Genomic DNA, 24,410 nt, shown 5'->3' with positions numbered 1-24,410 from the left:
ATGGATCCATATTTTAGTGTATACCTACCTAAATGAGTATAGGTATTATAAGTTATCTTCAGTTTTGTCTACATTTTGAGAAATATATCTTGCTTAATTTTTAATATTTTGATATAGGTATTTCTCTAGCAAGAAATTACTAATACACTTTTAGAAATGTAGGTGTATTTCATAGGCCATAGTTAAATTAAAGTGTACCTAAGAAAATAAAAGTTAGGTGAACTTTAGTATTGTGTCACCCGAAAGACGTCCACTGCTGGACATAATAGGCCTCTCCCAAGGCTCTCCACTCAGACCGGAGTACAATAAAGAGTCATTGTATTGTATTGGAATGCAGCTTTGAAAATACTCATAATAACCGAATTTTCACATTTTTCGTAATTTTGGCGATTTTCAAGTTAATAAAAACGAATACCTAAGTACCTAAGTACATAAAATTGAATCAGTTTGAACGTGGGAAATTGTAACGTCATAGCCTTGTCATAGCAGTCAGTATATGACGTATTCAATACAAACTCCATAACAAACGATCGTTTTGACATTTCTGAAAAACTTTAGCGGTACCGTATTTCGCCGCGCTGCGCGCGAAAACGCGTCGCTGTCAGATAACGCCTACGAACAAATCGCGGTTGCACGCGATCTATCTCAGAGGGGTCGCGGGGGTGAGGTACAAAACCGCTCGCGCCGTTTGGCGTGGGTGGACTCTTAAAGTCACGCCGTGTGTCGCAACGCTGCCTGACTCAACGGCCTGTGATAATACTACAGTATCGTGTCGCCGCGCGTGCTGATTAATTTGTATGAACACGCGTAGCCACGTGGTGATTATACTAGCGCGGAGCGAGCCAACGCGTCACTTCCCCCATCACCTAGCCCACGCCGATCGGAATCGAACGGTCTGCGTGGGTCAGCTCGCTCGGCGACACGCGGGACTGTGCTAATATAACCACGTTCATACAAAATGTATGTAACCGATTGCACTCCCACGCGTTGCGACACGCGGCGTGGCTCTAATATAACCCCGGCTTAAGTCGTTTCTGTCCCGACTTGTTCGACATCCGCATCTGCATAAGCTACGCAGGATGCGAATCAGGATATCAGCAACACCCCTGCTTTGTACCACAGACACAGAATGAGACACAGACATACTCGTAATTGTATTGTACTGGCATATATAAATAAATCAGAGACTGGCAGCCACGAATCAGTTTTTTCAAGAAAAGATAGATTGGTGCGCGACTAGAATTTGGTCGATCACCTATCTTGTAGTGCAGCGCGGAATATTACTAATTAAATAGTAGATTGATATCCAAGGGTGGAAAGTGACCCATGTGCCCCGAGATATTTCTGGCGCTCGAACGAAGTGAGAGCGCCAATAGTTCGAGGGGAAATGGGTAATTTCACTCGAGTTAGACACTCTACTTTTCATTTCGACTGTGAGGAAAATAAAATACTACAAAAAAAAATAGAATAACAATAAATTGAATTTACTTATATCCAACCAACGGTACCTTTTCGACTAGCCACTTGCCACGGCCGACTATAAAAAAAACCGAGTTGGTCACGACCAAGGAGGTTATATACAAAACTGTCCCGAACGCCGAACAATGAAATTTAACCTTTATTACTTATTGAAATATTCCATCTCTTTCCCTAACTAAAGAAAAGATGGAAGTATGATCGAATTTGTACGAATGTTTGTTCTCGGGTCTTGGATGTTTAATATGTATTTAAGTATGTATCTATCTATATAAGTATGTTTATCCGTTGCCTAGTGTCCATAGTACAAGCTTTGCTTAGTTTGGGACTAGGTCAATTGGTGTCAAGTGTCCCATGATATTTAAATGCTGCTTTAGGAACTATAATCATTGTTCACCACTTAGGAGTCACACTGTAGTATATGAAGATACTCGGTACTCCCTTTATGGCTGTCAAGTGTCCCATGATATTTATTTATCCCTTATTACTGTTCCATATCGAAAATACAAACTGAGACATGGATGCACAGAAAAACCAGAAAAAGAGACCAGCACTGGTTTTTCTATGCATCCATGTCTCAGTTTGTATTTTCGATATGGTTTTCACGGGATACCCGTAAAAGTTAACAAATTTGCAGTTCAAATAAAAAATACAAAAAGACTCCAAAAAACCAATCACAATTTGATGGCTTAGTAGCGACATCTCTTGTCTGGGTGAGCGGTTGGTTCCGAAAGAATGTGACGTCTGTCGACGCAACATAGATGTCGCTAGTGCTGCTGCTTAAGTAGCAAAGTAGAAATAAGCAACCCGAGATATGTATGCACAGGAAAAATTCGTGTCTATATTTCTGTCCAGCAGTGGTGTAGGGGTTATAGCACGCAGCACGGAATCCTGAGGACCTGGGTTCGATTCCCAGTGCTGGTCTCTTTTTCTGGTTTTTCTGTGCATCCATGTCTCAGTTTGTATTTTCGATATGGTTTCACAGGATACCCGTAAAAGTAACAAATTCGGAGTTGAAATAAAAAAATACAAAAAGATCCAAAAAACCAATCATAATCCTTATTACTGTTGCCAGGAGTACCTGAAGCCAGTGTTTACCTCTGGCTCGGACAGCGCGAAGCAAGCGGCGTGGCGCACGCTGTACACAACGCTAGAGTACGGGCTGAAACTGCTCAGCCCCTTCATGCCGTTCCTCACCGAGGACCTGTTCCAGCGGCTGCCGAGGAGTGGGGGCTGCGAGAGCATCTGCGTGGCCAGTTATCCCACTGTGAGTTGTTTAGATCATTAAGGATGTGTTTTTTATTTTAATTTTTTCTTCTATCTTATAGCTACTGTATTAAGTATTTTATTTGTAATTATTTACTTTGAAAAAAGAAATGACTTTCTTCCATGTTACTTGAGGCGCATACTTTTGTAATGATGGTCTTTCCGAAAGCGCTGGTAGTATAAAAAAAATACGTGTAAAAGTGCCCATTGCGGCCTACTTGCAGAATAAACGATTTTAATTTGTTTGTACATGTGTATGTGCGCGTGCGTGTGTGCGTGCGTGCTTGCGTGTGAGCGTGCATGCGTGCGAGCATCAGTTTTTTATAGGGTTCCGTGGCTCATAAAAAGTAGATTCATTGTAGGACCACTACGTTGTCCGTCTGTCGTCTGTGCGCCTCTCTGTTCAGACCCAAGTCCAGTTTGAAATAAATATAAAATAGGTCAGCTGTCTCTTAAGTTGTGAACGAAATAATAGAAACTTAATTCACAGTTTCACAATTATCCGCATAATGACGGGCAATTTTTATATTACTAGCTGCCGTTCGCCGTTCGTTTATCGCTATCCGCTATGAAAAATAGTTTACGTCTCGACCTATCTACCGAATATACACAAAAAAAACATAAAAATCGGTCAAGCCGTTTCGGAGTTTTATATAATTAGGGACGCTGTTTTGCAATAATGAGTCAACTCACTGTAATACAATGCCAACTGTTAAAATTCCTTTCTAAGGGTTGACATTGTATTGCAGAATTAATCAGGGTTAACACACTATTGCATAACAGCGTCCAGATATCCTCCATCGTATTAACTTAAAAAAGAAAACACGTTCCTTCTCAAAAACACGCTGGCAAATAATTTTTAAACCAAAGTTTGTAGTTAAAAAACCTGTCCTTCCACAGGAGTCCGACGCTCCCTGGCGCGCCGAGGACCTGGAGTCAGACGTGGACACGGTCCTCAAAATGATCCACCTGATCCGCTCCACTCGCGCGGAGTACAACATCACCAACAAACAGAAAACCACGGCCCACCTTGTGCTCAGCCCCGAACTTAAGGTGAGGTGGTAAGATTAATAAATAAGGACCAAAACTTGCTTTTGAACGACTTGTGGATGCAAGGAGCCGGTGGAATAAAGTAGCTCTTCAACGAGACTCTTGTTGCATAGAATAAGGGATCATTCGACGACCATAATTTTATAAGTCATAATGAAAAAAACATATTTTTTTTCCCGCTGAAACCGTACATTTTTCATAAATTTTTAAATGGTCATCTTGTAGAACTCTATAGGTTAGGTTAGGTTTGTTTTATAACAATTCTGAAATATAAATAGTTTCAGAGAAAAAAAGAGATGTCAAACATTACATAAAACAGAATAAAATTTGTTTTTTTTTTTCAGGTTGATGAGCTAAGAGGCCTGTTCAAGAATCTACAGAGCCTGGCCAACAGCGAGCTTTCAGAGGAGCAGCCGCCCACAGGATGCTCCATACTTACAGTATCCGACAAAATTGAAGTGCATTTAGTGTTGAAGGTTAGTGTAGCCATTTGCGTTTTAGTGTAGCGATTTTCGAATCTCTAGACTTGGTTAAAAAACCAACGTAACATTTAAATAAGTTTATTTTAATAAGTACTAGCATTGCCCTCTGCGCCATACTTACCAATTTTCAACTCAATTAGACCACTGAAAATATTGAGATTGGCCGTGAAATGTTTAAGATTTGACCTACAAATCGCCGGCTGACAAGCAAAACTCGCAAAAATTTCTGCCACTGCTCTTCAACAAGTCGTATCTGGGCGTTTTAAAAAAAAGTGTACCCCTTTCCTTTTTTTGAATTTTTGGAAAAAATATGTTTTTTCCTACTCAGAATCAAGAGCACAATCGATTCCGATCGTTTAAAAAAATGTCCCAATTTTTTCATACAAAAATTTTACGAGTCAGTTTTGTCACGCCCATATGAAAAAAACGTCGCAGAACTGTAATTTTTTGGGGACATTTTTTAAACTACCGGGATCGATTGTGCTCTTGATTCTGAGTAGGAAAAACCATATTTTTTCCAAAATTTCAAAAATAATGAAAGGGTACACTTTTTTTTTAAAACGTTCATCTAGTAATTTCATAATGAGATACGAGCTTTGTTGTAAGTAGGTATTTGGTACTTAGTGACTTTTGCTTGTCACCCTACGAAATGCAAACAAATATTGCATGTTAACACTTTATAGGGCAAGAGCCAAAATAGGTTGCTCGTGCGACCATAAGACCATACTGTTATAATCTATTCAAAACCGAACTTATTGGATAGACTGAAAAAGGTTGGCGCGAAAAAAGTCTTGCTCTATAAAAGGTTAGAAAAAACTTTTAAAAACCACACCAATTCTGCATATTTTAAATTCTAACCATCCTCAACAGGGCCTCATTGACCCCCAAAAGGAGATAACGAAGCTCGAGAAGAAAAAAGAAACTTTGTCTCAAACGATAACCAAGCTGTCACAAGCCATGGCCGCAGACGACTACACCACTAAGGTCCCGGCTGAAGTACAGAAAACTAACTCGGAGAAACTGAAACAGTCCCAAGGCGAAGTGGAACGGTTACAAGCTGCTATAGAGACCTTAAAACTAATGTAACTTTAACGAGTAGATAGAAAATTAAATATCGAATTTACATCGCGAAACTTGAGTCAAATTTTTGACGGACTATAAAAATATCAAAAATACAGCCTGGGCCAATACTACGAAGTGCAAAATTCGAACAGCTGACGCTTATATTATTTAATACGAGAGTGAGAGGGACGGTACGATACGAACTTTGATTTCCGAATTTCGTAGTAGCCCCCCTGTGTGTCACTCGACTTTGTAAATTTTTATTTGTTTTCACAAAACTGTTGAATTTAAGTGTTTACACGAGAGATGTATTTATTAAGCGAAAGATGTTACCTTTTCCTTTAATTTATTTCATTTTGCAATAAAGTGACGCTTTTTTACTACAATTGTTTTATTTAAATTACGTCATGTAGTTACTATTCTTGGTTCTGTCGGTCCATATATCTTGTGTAACTATTTTAATGGATGGACCCCTTAGGTGTTAGCCGCAAACAGTTTATATTGATAAAGGTTATAAATCGTTTACAGTAAAATTGTGTTGAATTTAAAATACTAGTAGAATAGAAAATTAGAGCTTGATAAATCTTATCAACAAGTCAGAATTCTATCGCATCACTCGAAAATAGTAGCAGAGTAAAGTATGGTAACAAACTATACCTACAGAATTTATTGAATCAGGCGTTATATGCAGAGGTCCATATCAATGAACTAAAAGAATTTCCTTGCTCACCCGCCTACCCCCGTATACAGAACTAGTGCTTAATAGTAGATTGTACAACAAGTACATAAAATAAAATCCTCGATTTAACTATCACCCCTCGCCTGCGTGCGACATGGAGGGATAGAAACGTCTCTGGTAAAACAGTTTTATAAATGACTTATATTATACACTCTAATTTTCACTTCGATTGCGAATAAATAGAAAGAAAAGAAAAGCAACAGTGGAAACATTTTAACAGTTACCTATTATTTTTCGTGCATTGCTAACTTATTAGTATTATCTAGTTTTGCCGATTCATTATATAATTTGACAAACACATTGTGTAATGTCTCTGTAACAATAAATTAATTGGGTATAAAACAACACAGAAAGTTAATTAAAACAATATTATTAAACACGAATTTATTAATCAAAAAAATTAACAGAACATGATATCTTCCTTTTTAAACGGCAGTACACGTATTCGCTTCGAACAGGTGGGACATGTCGAGCGCACAAGCCCGGGGGCGCCACACCCGTAGCAAGACACCTTGGGTGCGGGCGGTGAAGGCGCCTTCTCCAATATGGCTGGCTGAGACGATGTTGATGGGATTTCTACTTCAGCCTGCTTCTTCCTGCACACGTCCTGTGAGTGCCCCAGGTTTTTGCAGTATCTGCATCGAACGCGCTTTCTTTTTGCTGGCAGGGGCTTTTCTTCAGAGAACTCCTCCGCGCCCCGGACTGCCTCTAAAAGGTCGTCTAACGTCTTCACTGACTCTCGAGCGATCCGATCCTGAATTTTCTTGTGCAGCGTTCCAAACACCATGTCTATTTGGTGGCTGTCAGCCAAGCGCGGGGCGGGCAGCTGCGCAATCAAATCCTTTTTCCCAGCCACAAATATTTCAGTCAACTCGTTCTCTTTTTGGTGGACGCCAATTAGTTCCTGGTAAATCTGGTGCGCAGGTTTTTTGGGTGCGAACGCACTTTGCAGCCTATCTTTAAAGTCTGTCCAGGAAGAGACGCTCTCAGAAATACCGTTCCACCACGTCGCTGCGTCATCCTTGAATATGAGTGGTAAACTCCGTAGGGCATCTTCGTCACTCATGTTCTCCACTTCCTTGAAACAGGTCGCTGCTATCAAGAAGTTTTTGACCTGTGTGGGGTCCCTTTCGCCGGCGTAGCTGAATTTGGCCGTGGCGAATGATGCGGAGCGTGCTGCTGTTGCTGAATCTCGCGCGCTTGCAATAGCCCCAATTAGCCGCTGGAACTGGTCTATTGTCAAGTTCACTGACGAAATCATGTTGTTTGACATGTTTCTTACTTCAGGTGGTTGCTCCTCGTAGACACTTATTTCTTGATCGTTGATCCCGCGTCCAGACGTCGCAGTGAAACGTAAGCTAATCTTCGTCGAAGGCCCAAGTTGAAGCGTCGGCTGCGCTGCTGTCGGTTCTATCGCGTATACGGGGCAACTTAGCGCTCACGCAGCACTCTCAAAAGGTGGCAACCCCTGTTTATGTTCGTCTTAATTCCGGAACGGAACACACAAACGCACAGTTGTAGTACACTGAGTCTCTAATCGTCCCAATAGTGGAAGCAATCAGAGAGCACGAAGTGAACACTTGTGTTGGAGTTGACCAATTTAGTAGCCTGCAGAAAATTATTTGTCTTCATTCTTATATTATAACAACAACCAAACGTTAGCACCAACTGACTACCATACAGACCCATCTATTGGCGCATTTAGACAACTTACAGCCGCATCGCGCGGGTGTCATACTTATTTGATGAAATTACGTTGTACAAACGCTTGCGTGTTGTTAGCTGGTGTACAGCGCCATCTAGCGAGTAATTGATGAAGAAATATGCCTTGTTGAATGTGCTGATTGGTACACCACAGAATAAGTAATACAAAACACTATTTTATATACAAAAAGTCATTTTATCATAATTTTTAAGTTGCCTAGAACCAGCATATACGAAGTTTACGAGCATGAGAAGTGAAAAAATATTTTTTACCTTTGAGATATATTCATACTATAATTCAAAAAACTTCAATTACAAAAAACATATATATAATAGTACTATTACAAGTACAGAAGATTCCCTTCGCAAACTCATTTAAATAAATAACGACTATTGTTGCGTCACAATAAAGTGCAATTCCACATTAAATTTGCCTACAGTCATATCCATAACCTACAAGTTAGGTAGGTAAAATACATACATCTCTGATACCTCTTAACTTTTCTAACTACGCTAATTATTTGTAATAAGTTACTATCCCTCCACGGCTTCGGAAGTGTACACCGTTTGGCTTGTCCTAAAATAAAATGCTGTGAGAAAATCGTGGGAACGGTGTTTGAATTTTCGTTTACCGTTAAAAGCATTACTGAATGACTTTACAGTTTATATCGGTAGAAAGCTTTCTTTAAAATGTACCTCTTCCTCTCTGCTACCTGTAGCTTCGCCTATTTATCAGCTTTCGATTCGATAGACATTTGTATACATATCATAGAGATTATCCTCCTTCCCTCAGTTCCCTCTAGCCCTCTAGCTAGACTTCATAATCTCGTGAATGAGCAACCGACAGGTTAACTTAGTTACATTACAACTAACAACAGACTTCGGTACAACTAACAACGATACTTTGTAGCTTCATACCTGAAGTGCAGTGCAGAATGAGCCTAACCTGCTTTAGTGAATGTTACGTACAAAAAACTAAAATTATGCGTACAAAACGTGGAGCCATTGACGTGCTATTTTATTTTATTCTTTGTCACTATAACCAACCCACCAACAACCCACTAACCAAATCAATCAACTAACATTACGACCGCCCGCCATCTATGGGTGAATAGACAAACTAGAATGAGTACATGAATACTATTACAATTTTATTATTATTATTCCCCTTAATGGCGGTTTCTGAACGAAAAATTACTGTCAAGAGTGTCATGTTAAATCTGTCAAATTGACATATTTCATGTTGTAGGTGTAGGTTATGCTTTCTCATTGTTTTGTTCTAAATATTTTTCTTGGATTTGATCAAGCGACAATAATAAGCCCTGTTGTGATACCCGAACAAAAGTCTAATACACTCCCACGGAGGACCTTAAAAAAATAACTACGTTCACTTCATTTTAATACTTAATTCTTATTTTCGTGACCAAGCGTAATCATTTTCAAATCGTAAATCACCAAAAACTTTGCTAGGATTCAAAATGGAATTCCCGACTCTAGGTGAACATTGTGACTTCGAAAACTGCAATCAAATTGACTTTTTGCCACTGCAGTGTAAATGCGGGAAAGTGTTTTGTCGCGCCCATTTCACTGAACATAGTTTGTCGGGGGAGTGCGAATTGGCGCCAGAACCTCGTGAAATAAATCTTAAAAATGACGACCAGATATTCAGGTGCTCGCATAATGGATGTCGAAAGGGAAGTCTGCACGAGATGCTGTGTGCCAAATGTGGGAAACATTACTGCATTGAGCATCGTTTTCATGCGTAAGGATTTTATTGAGAAAATTTATTTGTGATATTTTATCATTCATGTTGCAGTACAGTGTATATGAAATAGTTTTAATTCTATTGACTAGCACCATGTTGTCTATCATCCTGTGTAGTCATTATCATTTTCACCAGCTTAAATGACGAAAATTTTAAATGATATTGTAACGGATAACTCACGTCTTAAATCTAGTTTAGCTCAACATGTTTCGGGCTATTTTGTGGCCCTTCTTCATAGGAGCACGCAAGTCGGCGGCTGCTGCAACACGCGCACTATGCGCGCGCAACTGCCTGACAAAACTCGATTTAAGACATGAGTTATCCGTTACAATATCATTTAATATGAGTGTGTCTCATGGTGGATTCATGTTCAAAATTACAAACATTTTCTTCAGAAAACTGCTAGGTAATACAAGGTATACACTTTAAAGTTCAAATCATTTAATTATTTTTGCAGATCATGTCCAGAGATAGATGATGAAACCATGGCTGCTAAAATTGAGGTGCTGGAAGCACCAAGACGGCAGTTTCAAGAAGCCAATAAGCATCTTCAAGAAAAGGTAATAATAAGCATGCATGGTTTTCTATTTTTGCAAAATACAATTTGTATGTGGCATACCTACAAGTGACAGACCTTGTGTTGCATGTGTCCGTAGACTTAAATAGGTGTAATCTAAAGGAGGATCATCAACTTATTTTGTTTGGATTTTTTAAACCTTGGGTTGCTATGAGATGGGCTGCAACGGTCTTAATTTTTTTTTAACTAAGCTTCATTGACACTCAAGTAATTCCTTGGCTGTCATGACAGAGATACGAACTTAAAGTGCGGTTTCTAAGTTTGCGAGCTATGAGCAAGATTTCAAACCGGTTGAATCGCCAATGGTTCTAAAGTAAGCATACTTACGGTGACAGACAGACAAAAAAGGTTGTTGAGCCATAAGTATGCGTACTTGCTTGTACGTTTATCACCCACTTAAAAACTAACTATGAGGTATTTCACATTTACTTCATGAGTTGGATTAACATTATCTGGTTGCTATTGCCATCTATGTATTTGTAACAGATATTAATGCTTTGAAGAGAAAGTATTGAGAATTGTTTTGGATTTTATGACTCGACCATAAATAACAATAGGCAATGCTTAATTACATTACATTGTTTTCTTCATTTCTCTGACTACAATTATTCTGAAATGCTCTGGTATGGTCAAAATTTTTGTTTTTGACTCAAAAACATAAATATATATTGTTACCAAGATGTCAAAAATATTTATACACCTTTATGCCACTAAACATATACAGAGTAAGATCAATGTATACATATTTTGACGCTATGGCTGTACATATAGTTTTGCTTTAGACTGTACCTAACCTATCTTTATCCTTTGTCACAGATAACAGAAAACATCAGAAAAGCTCTCCAATCCTCAGCTAAAGTAAAGACAGCCTCAAAAATCCACCTCATGAGAATAAAACAAAAAGCCAAAGGCCCCAAGTCCATACCACCTTCTGACAGAGTATACTTTGCCATCGGTAAACCGAAAAGCATGGAAGCTAAGTCAGTAAAATTAGTTGAAGATGAAAACAAATTAGTAGCACTTGAATCTGTAACATTAGATCCAGATTTAAAAGATTCTGTGCCTGTCTTTATAAGTTCAAAGTGGAGTTTAGGGAGGGCTATAGACAGTATTTGCGATACTTGTAATATAAAGAATGATAATAACAAAATGGGTGATGTGAAATTGAGGGTTTTCAGACAGTTAGATGGTTATTGCATCAGTCCGAAGAAAATGGATGTGGAAGTTGGGGATTTGATGAAGAGGGAAGTTTTACTTGAAGGGGATAAGTTACTAGTGGAGTATGTTGATGGTTCTGTGCTCAGTGGATTGAGTGATAATACTGAAATATTTTTAACATGATCTCTTTGGATTGAGGTATTAACTAGTTATTGTTATTATCTAACCTGAAGAAGTTTGATATATATTAAATGCAGGTTGGAATTTAGATAGTTGTTTTTTTTTTCTTTTCTTAAGATACCTACCTGATGGCGACAGAAAGTTGGTAGCATCTTGCGTCGCCATCTTAAGGGCACTTGCATGACCTCAAGTTAACCCTAGGTTAGCACTTCAAGTGATATAGTTTACTTTGGTCCACGCAGGTCTGCCATAATGATATTTATTTGTGCAATTTTTACTGTCCCGTAGCCAAATGTTATGTTACTTGCTGCTACGGAACCCTTCATGGGCGAGTCCGAGTCGCACTTGGCTGCTTTTTTATCATTCCCAGCATTATTTTTTCTTCATCATCATCCCAGCCTATATACGTCCCACTGCTGGGCACAGGCCTCCTCAGAACAAGAGGGCCGGAGTTCCTACGCGGGCCCAGTGCGGATTGGGAACTTCACACGCACCATTGCATTGCTTCGCAGGTTTGTGCAGGTTATTTTTTCTTAATTATCAATTTTAAATCTACAGCTACTCTAATTCCCCGTGTTGAAATATTTATGAATACCTTCACACGTGGTTAGGTCAATAAAACACACAAAAATAAATAAATTATATAATAAGCATAAAATTAAAATATCATTAAATTAACAAATATAAAATTAAAGCAGTTCTCCGTTCTCCTTGCTGATTTGCGAGTGGCTGCGGTCGTAGTGCACGAGCGGCACGAGCGGCGCGGGCGTCGATGGCTGCGTGTGCGCCGTGGCCGGCGGGGTCGCCGCCAGCTTGTAGCGCTCCACCAGCCAGTTGCACCTCCCGCTCCGCGCTATCAAGTTAATCAAGTCTCTCCGGTACTGCTTAGTGAGTATTGCGTATAGGAATGGATTCGCGCACGCGTTCAAAGGATAGAAAAAAACAAGCAGGACCTTCCCGTGGCTCACATCGACCAATGGCAGTCCAGCTATTGCTGTCACGCCAAAAAACGCCACTGGCGCCCAGCAGAGTAAGTCTGTACCGATCAGTAACGCCATTTTGTTGGCGATGCGTCGCTCCGCCGCCGCCGCTGCCGCTCTGCCTCCGTACTTCTCGCCGCCGCCGCCCAGAGATCTGTAGATCTGTACGTAGCATACCACGATGATCACCCACGCCACAGCGTTGAAAAGGAACAGTGAGCCTTGGTACACGACGTCTTCCACTGACGCGCTCTTTACCGGCAAGCAAATGGACGTGGAGGAATAATCGGACACACCGGCCAGTGGTAACCCGGCCATGTGGATGGAGAACAGCCACCCACCGATCATGATTTTCGCCGCTGTTCCCAAAGAGATTCTTCTTTCCAAGTATATGGCGTACGTGATCGCGAACCAGCGTTCTAAAGTCACTATCGTCAGAGTGAACACTGATAGTTGTCCGGAGAAGACTGATAGGAAGCCCGCGATCTTGCATCCCGCTCCGTACTGCCAGTCGTACGCGTAGTTGAAGAACTCGCCGTATGATCGCAGGTCGACAACGGCGAGCATGAATAGGTAGATTCCGGTGCAGAGGTCGGAGAAAGCGAGGTGGCACATCAGGAACCTGGAACCAAGCAAGTTAGCTGTCAAGCTCATTCTTCGTAACATTCTGCGGGACCGAAAGACTGGACAAGGAGAGAGTCCATTCGTCATAGATACCTATAGGTAGATTATTCTGTTGTAGCTTGTAGGTATGTATTTCTGATTTGAACACATTATAAAATTATAAGAAGTGGCCTGATTATATCTTTTGTCTTATCATTTATTTCGGAAAGTAAAATCCATTTCCAATGTCACGATGCAGCTGGTACTCGCTCCTGTCGTTAGATGGCGATGTTTTCTAGTAATAATTTAGCTTACATATGCCGCTAGATGGCGTTAGTAGCGCATTCTATTAAAAATGTTTTTATTCCCTATATTTAATTAAATGCGATTGCGCAGCTGTTTCAAATGTACAAATTGAAATTTATTTTCTGCATACGATCTGTATAAATTGCCATAGATTCAAAATTCTACATTGTCTCTGGTATTTTTATCGATAAGAGGGTAAGTTAGCTAAAATTGTTGAATTTGGACGGTGGTTGTTTTCGTAATAGCTGATATTGTTATTTTGTTAATGTATCAAAATTTTGGATAAATAGACGCTCACAGCCAGATTTTCACACTCTGCAAAAATCAGAAAACAATACATACGCCTTCCAAAATTATAAATCTATATTCTTAATTTAAATTCAGTGTAGCTCTGCCCAAATTTGGGCGGCACAGCACGGTCTGGGACTGACCCATCACCGCTTTACACCAACACCTTCTGCACGGCTGCCTGGAACCGAAGCCCCTGTCCTTCCTCTTCTGCAAGGGCTGCTGCTGCTTGCTGACCCTGGAGCCCCTACTGCCTCCAGCCTTCGTCCAGCACCGGCGACCTGCGCTTCGGACCCTTATCCAGGGAAGCCTCCCCAGAAACGCCTTCCAACTCAACTCTCTCGTATCCGCGACCCTCGAGATTCTTATTTCTGTCAGTAAAGCCTTAGGGGCTAAATATACGTTTAAAAACTTCATTTTGTTTTACTCAAATTGAACCCCTTGGGTCTCACTGCTCTACCCTGACACCAGTAAAATCCAAGCTTTTGCTCAGCAGAGAAACACTAGGCTGCCAAAAAGGAGGAACCTACAGATAGCGACTGATAGATGGCGCGGGTGCACTGCGCGGGCGCACGCCTGCGGGTGCGGGTACAGGTGAAATCCCTCGCACGCGACGCGCGCAGTTTGCGCTGCTCATAGGTACCGGTCACCGCTAGTGTTTCGCGCCATGGGTTATAAATTATAAAGGCTATTATTTATTAAGTACCTGGGCACAGTCAGTTCGGAGCGGTTGGCGAGCAGCACGACCAGGACAGCTAGGTTGCCGACGACCGCGGCGGCGACCACGAACCACACGCTGGCTCGCAACCACGTCCAGCCCATCACGTCCTCGCATGGGTTCAGTGCGTCCGGGAGAGGCGTGCAGTTTACTATACGCAACCTGAAATAAACTAATTTTATAGAGTTCCGTAGTTAGGTACATACCCTATGGGTCCAAACGGAGGCTCATCTATGACACAGCTATCTATGACAGTAATGCAAGGCCTGATAATTCAGTCAAGTGTAAAAACATGTACTTATTCAAAGTTTTAAAAATATGACCTACCACAGACTCTTATTTCGACGTAATAAGGCTGTGATAACAAATTTTTGAGTATTTAGTTCGAATAGATACATATTTTTCCACTCGACTGTTCAACCCCTTACATGGCGGGGGTTCGAATTATCAGGGCGTAGGTACATTACTGCTGAGAGTGATGCTCGGGATCACCAGAAACGTAACGAATGGATCCGAAATAAGTCCAAAGTGAAAGACGTCATGGCTACCTATCAATCATAGCAAGGAAAAAGTGAACATGGGCGGGACAAATTGCAAGAATGGACGAGAGTCTGTGGACAAGACGAGTAATACTCGGGGGCACGGCAGACCACCGCAGAGTTGGATGGACGACATTCGACAACACGGAGGTCCAGACTGGATGAAACGGGCACAAGATCGCCAAGAGTGGAAGAACAAGGGAGAGGCCTACATCCAAGATTGGATTACCAAAAGGCCACCATGATGATGACGTAATGGCCATTCATTCCGGATATACAGTTACAGGTCGTACTTTAACCGTATCCTGAGTATCAACTGACCTAGGTATGAATCAGTTAATTAAGTCAAATCATATCTACGTCCCTACTTCATTATAGGTGCACTCCAATACGTACTTGATAAGTAAGTATCCTCGACAAAATATGCTATTATTTACTGCTTGATATAAATAATAATTTACTGTATTCCATGATACTTGACTCGATAAGATAAACTGGATAGTGATAGAATTGACACAAACAACTACGATGCGGTATTTTGGTAATCATATTTATGCAGTTTATCAAAATAGAAAGGATATAAAGACTGACTCATTGATACCTAGAGAATAATATCTAAGTTTCGAAAATACAAACTGAGACATGGATGCACAGAAAAACCAGAAAAAGAGACCAGCACTGGGAATCGAACCCAGGTCCTCAGCAATCCGTGCTGCGTGCTATAACCCCTACACCACTGCTGGACAGGAATCTAGACACGAATTTTTGCTATGCATACATATCTCAGGTTGCTTTATGCTACTTAAGCAGCAGCACTAGCGACATCTGTTTCGTCGAGAGACGTCACATTCTTTCGGAACTAACCGCACACCCAGACAAGAGATGTCGCTACTAAACAATCAAATTATGATTGGTACCCGATGATCCCCCCCCCCCCCCATGGTTGGATACCCGTAAAAGTAACAAATATGGAGTTGAAATAAAAAACCAAAAAGACTCCCAAAAAACCCAATCATAATAAGTAAGTACTCAGATTTTTTCCAGCAGATACCTATTTAGTAAATGCAGTTTTATTTTAAGTTAATTTAAAGACCCAAACCACATCCGGCCAAGAACGTGTTTGACGGTCAATAAGAACGAGGTGCAGAAGAGAACTGACCTGGCGCTGAAGTTGCCGCATTCCGACATCTCGATGACTGCATTGTTGGTGATGTTAACTGGCGGAGTAAACGTGTCGTCTTCGTTGCTGATGTCGCCGCTGTAGTCGAAGTCGTACTGCGCTGGGGAGTCGTCCTCGCTCGTCGTCGCTGTCGATTCGTCGTCTTCGAGGCTAGTGCTGAGGATGTTTAACAGCATGTTAAAAAAGTTGGAAGTGCTATATGTGTGCATTTTAATAAGAATGACGACATCTTCACAAACTTTCACATTTATAATATTATAAGTAGGATAGTAGCATATATGTGAGAAGTAGGTGTAGGACAGTCGAGTTCATAAACTTGTGAGCAAAAATTTGATCAAAAATATCTGAACACGCTTCTACGCCGTTAACAATAGAGCCGTGTTCAGATATTTTTGATCAAATGTTTGCTCACAACTTTGTGAACTCGACTGTACTCGTATAGGCCGAAATGTGAATAAAGCTCCAATAGATAGTAGACACTTCCAGCCTACTAGAAGATGTGAGATTCAATGATAATTGCAACTGCGAACTTAAATATGTAGAAAATTGACAGATTCTATTGAATTGTACTAGATACTTTTGAAAGTCCAATAGTATGCTTACCCTAGTATTGCTGCCTGGATCCTTTCCTGGCTAGTTAGTCTTATCGGCTCCAACGACCTCTGCCTCCTTTCCGCCGATTTGGATTCCTCATTTTGGCTACATTTCTGCAAACAGAATTATTATAAGACACTGTCTTAGTCAATCTGATGATCTAATTTGAAGATAACATGGGTAATTCCGAATCCAAGAGCGCTTGAGTGTCTTACTGTCGATAAGATTCTGCTTCACGTTTCGCAAGATTATTTTTGTCGCATAACCGTTACGGATCATCTTCAAGTACGCCACACCAATTTTCGCCTTGTCATATGTATTGCTAGGGGTTCACTAATGTTTCGCAACCAAAATTTGGCAATCTGGTTAATTTTGCAACTTTTAATTTCGCAACTGCTTAATATTTCTGAAACTCTAAATATTTCAGGATTTTTATAAAACTAACCGAACCTAACCTAAAGGTTCTACACGATGGTCCTGCAATAAATCCTGAAATATTAACAGTTTTAGAGTTTGCGAAATGAAAAGTTGCGAAATGAATCAGGTTGCCAAAAGTTACTTGAGTAATGAACGGATAAGTACCATTGCTATGAATATTTTGACTTTGTCTTTTGCCACTTTCTCCTAAATTTGAATTGAATTTGTCTTTTTTTAATTTACTGCGGAAATTACAACTCGTGTTAAAAATTGCCCTTAAGTGGACTGATGATACAGGAGTCTTGGATGCGGACGTTGTTGGACTAGTGACTTCTTTCGAGGCTTCTTTCGCACTGATCGTCTTTTGGTTGACAATGATGATGATTGTTATTACCTCTTTGAGCTCTTTGATGTAGAGCTCATACAAGGCGTGCCGCGCTGGGTCGTGGCGGTCAGGAAAAGCGAACGCACAGCAGTGGAAGTGGTGTGTCAAATGGGCTTCCTTTAGGCCCTGTAACAAAGAATAGGGCATATTAGGCAAAGCCTTGGCAAAGCTCTGCGCAAGGGGCGACACTAGCGCAAACCTCCATGATAAAGTCAGTTCTCTTTTGGTTCTCTTCATATTTTGTCGCCAAGACAGATCATGACCAAAGAGTATTAGTACCTACCTATAGAAACTTATAGAAATCATGATGTACTTATTAGTAACAAGATAACACGATAGTAACGATAGAGCTAAGTAGAGCTATATTTCGAAAAAAAAAAGATACAAACATTGGAACATAGAACCTCCTCCTTTTATGAAGTCGGTTAAAAATTAGGATATATGATGGCATTTAAGATACTCACTTACGTTTTTGTGCATAGTCCTGCACTCTGACGGCAGAAAATTGCAGTAATAAATATTCCATTTTTCAAGGGATTAGTTTGTTTGGTAATAAAAGACTACAATAATATATGATAACGGTTGATGATGCGATGATCAAATAAAAATTCACTCGGCTCATCAAGAAACCTGCTTACACACGACGCGTGCTCTACGCGTCGTGCACTTTCGGTCAACACGGACCCGTTGGCCACGCGTTGCCCATACGTCGCCAAGCGGCGACTGGTTGCGTGCAACCGAAATGTCAAATCGGGGCAATATGGAATTCAAATGGCTGTTATTTCGGGCGTGAAACAAGTTTAGACATTTTGTCTTGAAACACCTTGCCCCCTACCTAAAAAACGGGACATGCCACAGTGTTGCATAGTCCCCGTTTTGTTCGGAAAAAGGGAGGACAAAGGTTTCCGAAACATGCTGTCTCAAAACACAGACATTCATTGCCCCGGAACGCATATTTGCCAAAACCATTTCAGATATTGCAAATATTCATAAAATTATTCAAATAAATAATACCCGCGTAGCTCACCCAAAAACTATGAGTTTGACATTTCGGAGACCTCACGCTACACTAGCGCCTCAACCCTCATGTTCAACGCGATAGCCCTCATTAGAAGAGGAGCTGAGCCAGTTCACTACGCATTGCTCAATTCTTGACACCATTTTGTCCATCAGTGACCATTGGACGGATCATCTAGTTGACTAGGTACTCAACCGAAAGTTTGAGTTGAGTTGGTGCCTCAGTGGTGCGGAATTGATAAGTGTATGAAGGGAATTGATAAGTGTATGAAGAAGTACATAACTTACCCGGAGATCATAAATCGATGGGATGTACTTGAGCGAAGGAGTTTTCTCAATCTTGAGAACTTCCAGCTTCTCTAGTCCTTTGATAGGCAAGGAGGTAATGGCGGTGTTGCTTAAGTCTCTGCAAAGATTTAACGGGTAATTAAAATTTAAATCTTGGCATGATTGTAAGCAGTCGTGGATAAACATGAGATTCGGTTATCTAAATTGTTGTTGAAACTGTGGAAGATTTTGAAGATATTTAAACTATAATCTTCTACACTTAGTACTAATGTAACAAAGAGATAAACTCTTTGGAACTCTGAATCGATTTCAAATTTAACCCGCTAATAGAAAGCACTTAGGCTTATAGATATACCTCTCTCTTTCTCCCAATCGTGATTTTTTTTAAATCGTTAAGTTGCGTCCGTAAATTTGTCTTATTTTTTTCTTATTACTGATGGCGCCATCTCTTGTCGAATAATTAAATTATTATGAAAAACGCCATCTATTACCGGATAGCTTAACTAACACTTGAAAGTACTTGGCACTTACAGTTGCCGAAGCACAAGGTTTCCGGCAAAGGCGTTGTCGTCCAAACGCTTCAAGTTGATGTTCCCTCTAAAGCTTCTGGAATTAAAATACAATTCATTTGAAAATGAAAACCCTAAACATATACGAGTGTGGCCTGTAATATGAGCAAATAATTAAAACATAGATCATAGTCGTCAAACTGAACAACATTAGTTCAGTGACTTTTAAAAATAATTAGTTTTTTAATTTTTATTACACTTTAAAATTTATTCGAAAAAGCAATGTAAGAAAATGTAAAGACTCCATTATTTTTAAAAGTCGCTGAACTAATGTTATTTAGTTTGACGATGTGATATATGTATTAATTATTTGTATTACATACAGGGCACACCGGTAGTAGGTCGGGTGAGCAAAGAAATTCTTTTAGTTCATTGATTGGACCTCTAAACGCCTGATTCAATAAATTGTAGAAAAGCTACGAATGAGAAACTGACTACTTAAAGTTAAAAAAGGGTCAGCTTCCTATCGCGTGGTACCTACTACAAACTTGTTGGTTTTACGGCCTCGCAATGTAATACAACTTGCACGATTTTCTCGCAGGTACCATCAGCCAAATAAATGAATATGTCGCTAAAGTCGAACTTTCAAGTTGACAGACACGTCTATTGGCATTATTGTTTTATGACATGCAAACGATTATCAACTTTAGGGTGGTAGACCACATATTTTGCTGATGGTACCTACATGGCTCAAAGTTCAAAGATGACTATGTGACATAGTCTATGTCGCTATGACTGCATCGATACTGTATCGCTACGCTACTGCCCTTAAACTACGAAGTGCAAAATTCGAATTTCGTATCTTACCGTCCCGCTAACGCTTATTACTTACCTTTAACACCTACAAGAGTGGGAGGGACGGTACAGTCACCAGCACCAATATCTGACACAACAAGCGTGCATAAATATCTGATACGACTCTATTTATAGGGGCGGAAGGACGTGTCAGATATTTTTTCACGCTCCGCTGGGGCAGATATTAATACTGGTGACTGTACGATACGAAATGTCGCCGTGTGTTATGTTTGAAACATTTTGCATTATAACTTACAGGATGACAGAGCAGAGTGGAGATTGTTGGAGGAGGCCTATGCCAGAAGGCACACCGAGTTAAGGGATGTTTTATAAATATTTGTAAAAGTGTTAATCGGAATTAAATGGCTTTATTATTATCATTATTATTGACTTACAGTTTAGAAATCTGTGCAAACTTGAACGCATACGCCGGCACTTCCTCGATCAAGTTGTAGTTCAGTGAACTGTAATAAAACAACACAATAAAATTACCTGTTGCTATTTGCGATTAAGATAATCTCCGGTGTTTTGTTTCGATACTCTTATCCAACCGTATTGTAATTTAATAAATTGAATAAAAGAAGAATAAACTTTTTGACACCACTAATCAATTGACTTTTACTTACTAGTCCCCCGTAGATTTTTTATGGTAATACGTAATACTTTCAAAAAATTAAAAACTATGTTTTGATGATTTTTATATTTTAACTGCGTTATCCGAACGTCGCTTGCTATTGGGAACCAAATATTCATGGAAAAATAAATACCTAAATGTTAAAAATAAATGATTTTTTTCCTCATTTTCCAAAAGTATAGGTAGTACGTATAGTTTTAAAAGTTTTGAAAAACTATAACTATTTTTCTTTAAAAAATGTGACAGGCCCACAAAAAATCCTAACTAAAAAGCTTAAGAAGCACATAGAACCCGGGGTATTTTTCACGCAGTAACCACTATTTAGTTTGCATTACGTCGGTTTAAAAGCAAAAGAAAAATAATAGAAAAAGAAAAATAGCATAAGTTGTATGTACCTAGTGACTTACACTTGAGCGGCGTGCACCCGCAGCGCATGCGCTGGAATGCGCTTTATGTGGTTGCCTTCGAGGTCTCTGAAATAAAATTAGTCATTTAAGGAACCCGACTCGCTTGGGGTCTATATTAATTCGCACGCAATTAATGTTCCTAATTGAAATCGGCATAACGTTCTTTCGCATAATTATTAATCCGTATAACTGAATAGGAACGCATAATGTAAATGAGCACAATGTGGATTGGCATAACGATAAGATGTTATTTAGTTAGTATAACGTTACTTTGCATAAAGTATTAAAAAGTATAACCATAAAATTATAATTTTAATGAAATCGTAAAATTTATTTGTCAAACGCATATACATATACGTATATAAAGTGTTACACTGAGTGAAAAAATATTTATTACTAATAGTGAAATGATTATTTTGACTGTCCAAATTGTATAATTATACAGCTAATAATTGTTTAAAATTATTATAATATCAAGTAAAAAACGGTTTATGATTGATAAAATAATAATTTTCAAAATTATTCATCAAATATTTTCATTTATTTCCAAAATGGGTTTTTAAAAAACCCTTGATTTTTATACATTTTCCATCAATTATTGGTGAACAAAACTATAATATTGCTCATCATCATGGCATGTTATTATAGTTAGACCTGTGGTTTTGCCTATCGCTTCTAAAGCAGAGAGTCGTTAGTTGGTGCCTTGGTGGATGGTATGGTGTGTGCGAAATTACACTTGTTTTTATTCAGAACACGGCAACTGTCAAAGGCATTAAGAAACTAAACGCACTGTAGCAGAACATATACATATAAGTTCTGCGCTAAAAAACATCAAGAATGAACAAAAAAATTGCAACCTATCTCTTCTCTTTGTTTTGGAGCGCCTCGTAGCTAATCGATTTCATAAAAACAGTCGTAAATCATAGAATTAGCTAATCTATTGATATTTATTGATCGCTCATGGTGATAAATAGCGTGAATTGCTTTACATTATTTTGATCATCAGTCAGTGTTAAGAACTGAATTAATCGCATGGTGAAAAGGTGTGCCAGGCACTGAACGGCGGGGCCGTTTCGAGGCACTTTCAGGGGGGTTTTAGGCACTTGTCTCACCGCCAGCGAGGAAACGATTGGCTATCGACTATTTTGTCGCTCAAGAAACGAACAAAAGATATAAGATCCTGTGTGAGTAAAAGAGACACATATATTAATAGTTGATCGCTGGCTGTTCACACTGTCGGCGAGAACTCGCTCTTACATCTTTTGTCGCAGCGACAAGAGCTATAAAACTCGCTGAGCTATAGATACTCGCTCAGCGATGTCAGCTTGGCGGCCCCCCGCACGAGCGAGTCGAGTGGAGCGAGTAGTTGCCCGTCGCACGCGAACACTCGCTTACAGCCGAGCGACAAAACTACACTCGCTTCTCGCTGCTCGCCCACTCGTTTCTAGTTACTCGCTCTACTCGCTTCTCGCTCATCGTCGGCGGTGGGACAAGTGCCTTACTCTCGTATGAAATTCGAAAATCGAAGTTCGTATCGTACGGTCCCGCTCACTCTCGTATTAAATAATATTAGCGTGAGCGGGTCGGTACGATACGAAGTTCGAATTTTGCACCTCGTAGTACAAAGCCAGGATTACGGCAACTAAGTGCTGGATTGATATCCCCCTCCCATCCAAGGAGTGAAGCAGATACGCCTTTGGGCGAAAGCATAAAGGCTGCTTGTGGTCGTTTCAAAAATCACGGCGTGTCGTCTAGGGAAGAACGAGAGACGAAGAAGAGTTGTGTTGTGTTAACTATTATTTTGTTTTAATTCCTAAACTTCCAATATTATTATTAAATTATCAAAGGTTGACTGGCAGAGATCCCTTCAAGGATAAGTCCGTCTTTGTACTTACCACACTGTTTTTTTGTACCTAACCTTTTTGTAGGAAGGTAAGTACTTCCGTTTTTACAATAAAGTGTATGAACAAACAAACAATTATAATTTTCACAAACAAAACTTGGAGCGGTCACTATATATGGGAACTCCTTACTCGTACCTGTCTTTAAAATTCGCCTTCTAAATTCCAATGTATGATGTATGAGAGACACTTACATTGCTTGCAAGTACGCTGAGGTGGTGTTGGGTCTGCTTTCGTGGACGTGGCTCAAGTTGGGCACCTCCACGAGGCCCGACGTCGTGATCATACTGGTTCAAATCAAGAACACTATTACAAATAAATTAAGAACAACGAAGCCGTGGTGGCCGAGCGGTTTGACCTATGGCCTCTCAAGCAGAGGATCTTGGGTTCAAACCCCGGCTCGCACCTCTGAGTTTTTCGAAATTCATGTGCGGAATTACATTTGAAATTTACCACGAGCCCTACGGTGAAGGAAAACATCGCGAGGAAACCTGCACAAACCTGCGAAGCAATTCAATGGTGTGTGTGAGGTTCCCAATCCGCAATGGGCCCGCGTGGGCACTACTGCCCAAGCCCTCTCATTCTGAGGGGAGACCTGTGCCCTGCAGTGGGACGTATATAGGCTGGGATGAAGAACAACGAAAGAAGATTAATTTTATCATAATGTACTTAGATGATTTTTTCAATAAAATAAAAAGAAATAAAACCTCCTCCCATCTTAATCTCATCGTACCTCTTTCAAGTTCTAACTTCTATGTCTATTCATATACAGCCCAGGTCACTCGGTTGTGGAACTCCCTGCTGATAAAATTAGGGCACACAAAGTCCTTAGCTATCTTTAAGTCTATGCTTAAGGGGCACTATCTGTCATCTTACGCATTAATTTTATAGTTAAGTAGGGTAAACTCGCATTATTTGGTGATACGCCTAATTCGGTGATACATGGTTTGAAGCACGATACCGAGTAAAGCTAGTGAATTAAGGCCTTTTAAATGCGACCTTACTACAAAGAATTAAGTTAGAATTCCGTTTGCATTCTTGTGGGTCAAATTGAGAGAGCGAGATAGTAAATATTAGCAAATATCTCGCGCGGGACCTCATTACGGCGCCGCGTGGACATGTAGAAACTGGTTCTCCGTTTATAATTAGTTTTTAAATACTAAAAGTGCCTGGATTTGTATAAAAAGTGGACAGTGTACTTAAAAAACATTATTTTTAGTATATCAGTTATTATTTTTAACAAAACTTGTATAGTTTTTTCACAGTACGTTATGAAAGCCGGTCAAAAAATTATCATTTTCAAGAATTTGACGCCGCAACGGTATCACCA

General features: G+C 39.9%; 4 protein-coding genes across 7 annotated transcripts in view; 2 read left to right on the top strand and 2 right to left on the bottom strand.

Moving 5' to 3' along the window:
- ValRS (Valyl-tRNA synthetase) overlaps positions 1-5,716 on the top strand; it is a 31,254-nt gene extending 25,538 nt beyond the window's left edge. For both annotated transcript variants that reach the window (XM_074100217.1, XM_074100218.1), the window contains 4 exons: positions 2,552-2,743; positions 3,643-3,795; positions 4,137-4,268; positions 5,145-5,716. In XM_074100217.1, coding sequence (XP_073956318.1) covers positions 2,552-2,743; positions 3,643-3,795; positions 4,137-4,268; positions 5,145-5,360 — 693 coding nt within the window. In that variant the 3' untranslated portion in view covers positions 5,361-5,716. The remainder of the gene's footprint in view (positions 1-2,551; positions 2,744-3,642; positions 3,796-4,136; positions 4,269-5,144) is intronic.
- Positions 5,717-6,444: 728 nt separating this feature from the next.
- Positions 6,445-8,862, bottom strand: LOC141436945 (activity-regulated cytoskeleton associated protein 2-like). 2 transcript variants are annotated; one of them, XM_074100089.1, is made up of 2 exons: positions 8,698-8,862; positions 6,445-7,683 (listed from the first exon to the last, which is right to left on the bottom strand). In XM_074100089.1, the coding sequence occupies exon 2, from the start codon at positions 7,346-7,348 to the stop codon at positions 6,476-6,478; it is 873 nt and encodes a 290-aa protein (XP_073956190.1). In that variant the 5' UTR covers positions 7,349-7,683; positions 8,698-8,862; the 3' UTR covers positions 6,445-6,475. The 2 variants fall into 2 exon arrangements, with proteins under 2 accessions (XP_073956190.1, XP_073956191.1); XM_074100090.1 differs by lacking the exon at positions 8,698-8,862 and adding an exon at positions 8,476-8,691.
- A 147-nt stretch (positions 8,863-9,009) lies between these two features.
- On the top strand, positions 9,010-11,547 carry LOC141436754 (AN1-type zinc finger protein 1-like). Its single transcript, XM_074099787.1, has 3 exons — positions 9,010-9,541; positions 10,002-10,104; positions 10,938-11,547. Exons 1-3 carry the CDS (start codon positions 9,258-9,260, stop codon positions 11,460-11,462), a joined length of 912 nt encoding a protein of 303 aa, XP_073955888.1. The 5' UTR covers positions 9,010-9,257; the 3' UTR covers positions 11,463-11,547.
- A 541-nt stretch (positions 11,548-12,088) lies between these two features.
- The window catches only part of Lgr1 (Leucine-rich repeat-containing G protein-coupled receptor 1), a 52,145-nt gene continuing 39,823 nt past the window's right edge, over positions 12,089-24,410 (bottom strand). For both annotated transcript variants that reach the window (XM_074099785.1, XM_074099786.1), the window contains 10 exons: positions 23,275-23,367; positions 21,180-21,245; positions 20,534-20,602; positions 19,306-19,380; positions 18,775-18,892; positions 17,479-17,595; positions 16,677-16,780; positions 16,053-16,229; positions 14,343-14,516; positions 12,089-13,061 (listed from right to left, as the gene is read on the bottom strand). In XM_074099785.1, coding sequence (XP_073955886.1) covers positions 12,149-13,061; positions 14,343-14,516; positions 16,053-16,229; positions 16,677-16,780; positions 17,479-17,595; positions 18,775-18,892; positions 19,306-19,380; positions 20,534-20,602; positions 21,180-21,245; positions 23,275-23,367 — 1,906 coding nt within the window. In that variant the 3' untranslated portion in view covers positions 12,089-12,148. The remainder of the gene's footprint in view (positions 13,062-14,342; positions 14,517-16,052; positions 16,230-16,676; positions 16,781-17,478; positions 17,596-18,774; positions 18,893-19,305; positions 19,381-20,533; positions 20,603-21,179; positions 21,246-23,274; positions 23,368-24,410) is intronic.

This window comes from Choristoneura fumiferana, chromosome 17, assembly GCF_025370935.1.
Source record: "Choristoneura fumiferana chromosome 17, NRCan_CFum_1, whole genome shotgun sequence".
NCBI classification, from domain to species: Eukaryota; Metazoa; Arthropoda; class Insecta; order Lepidoptera; family Tortricidae; genus Choristoneura; species Choristoneura fumiferana.
This window is presented reverse-complemented; position numbering and strand designations above follow the sequence as displayed.

Bases quoted from the DNA above. Each gene is read 5' to 3' on its own strand.
- LOC141436945 (XM_074100089.1), bottom strand. From the start codon at position 7,348: ATGTCAAACAACATGATTTCGTCAGTGAACTTGACAATAGACCAGTTC.
- LOC141436754 (XM_074099787.1), top strand. From the start codon at position 9,258: ATGGAATTCCCGACTCTAGGTGAACATTGTGACTTCGAAAACTGCAAT. The intron at 9,542-10,001 runs GTAAGGATTTTA...TTATTTTTGCAG, and splicing joins ATTGAGCATCGTTTTCATGC to ATCATGTCCAGAGATAGATG. The intron at 10,105-10,937 runs GTAATAATAAGC...CCTTTGTCACAG, and splicing joins ATAAGCATCTTCAAGAAAAG to ATAACAGAAAACATCAGAAA.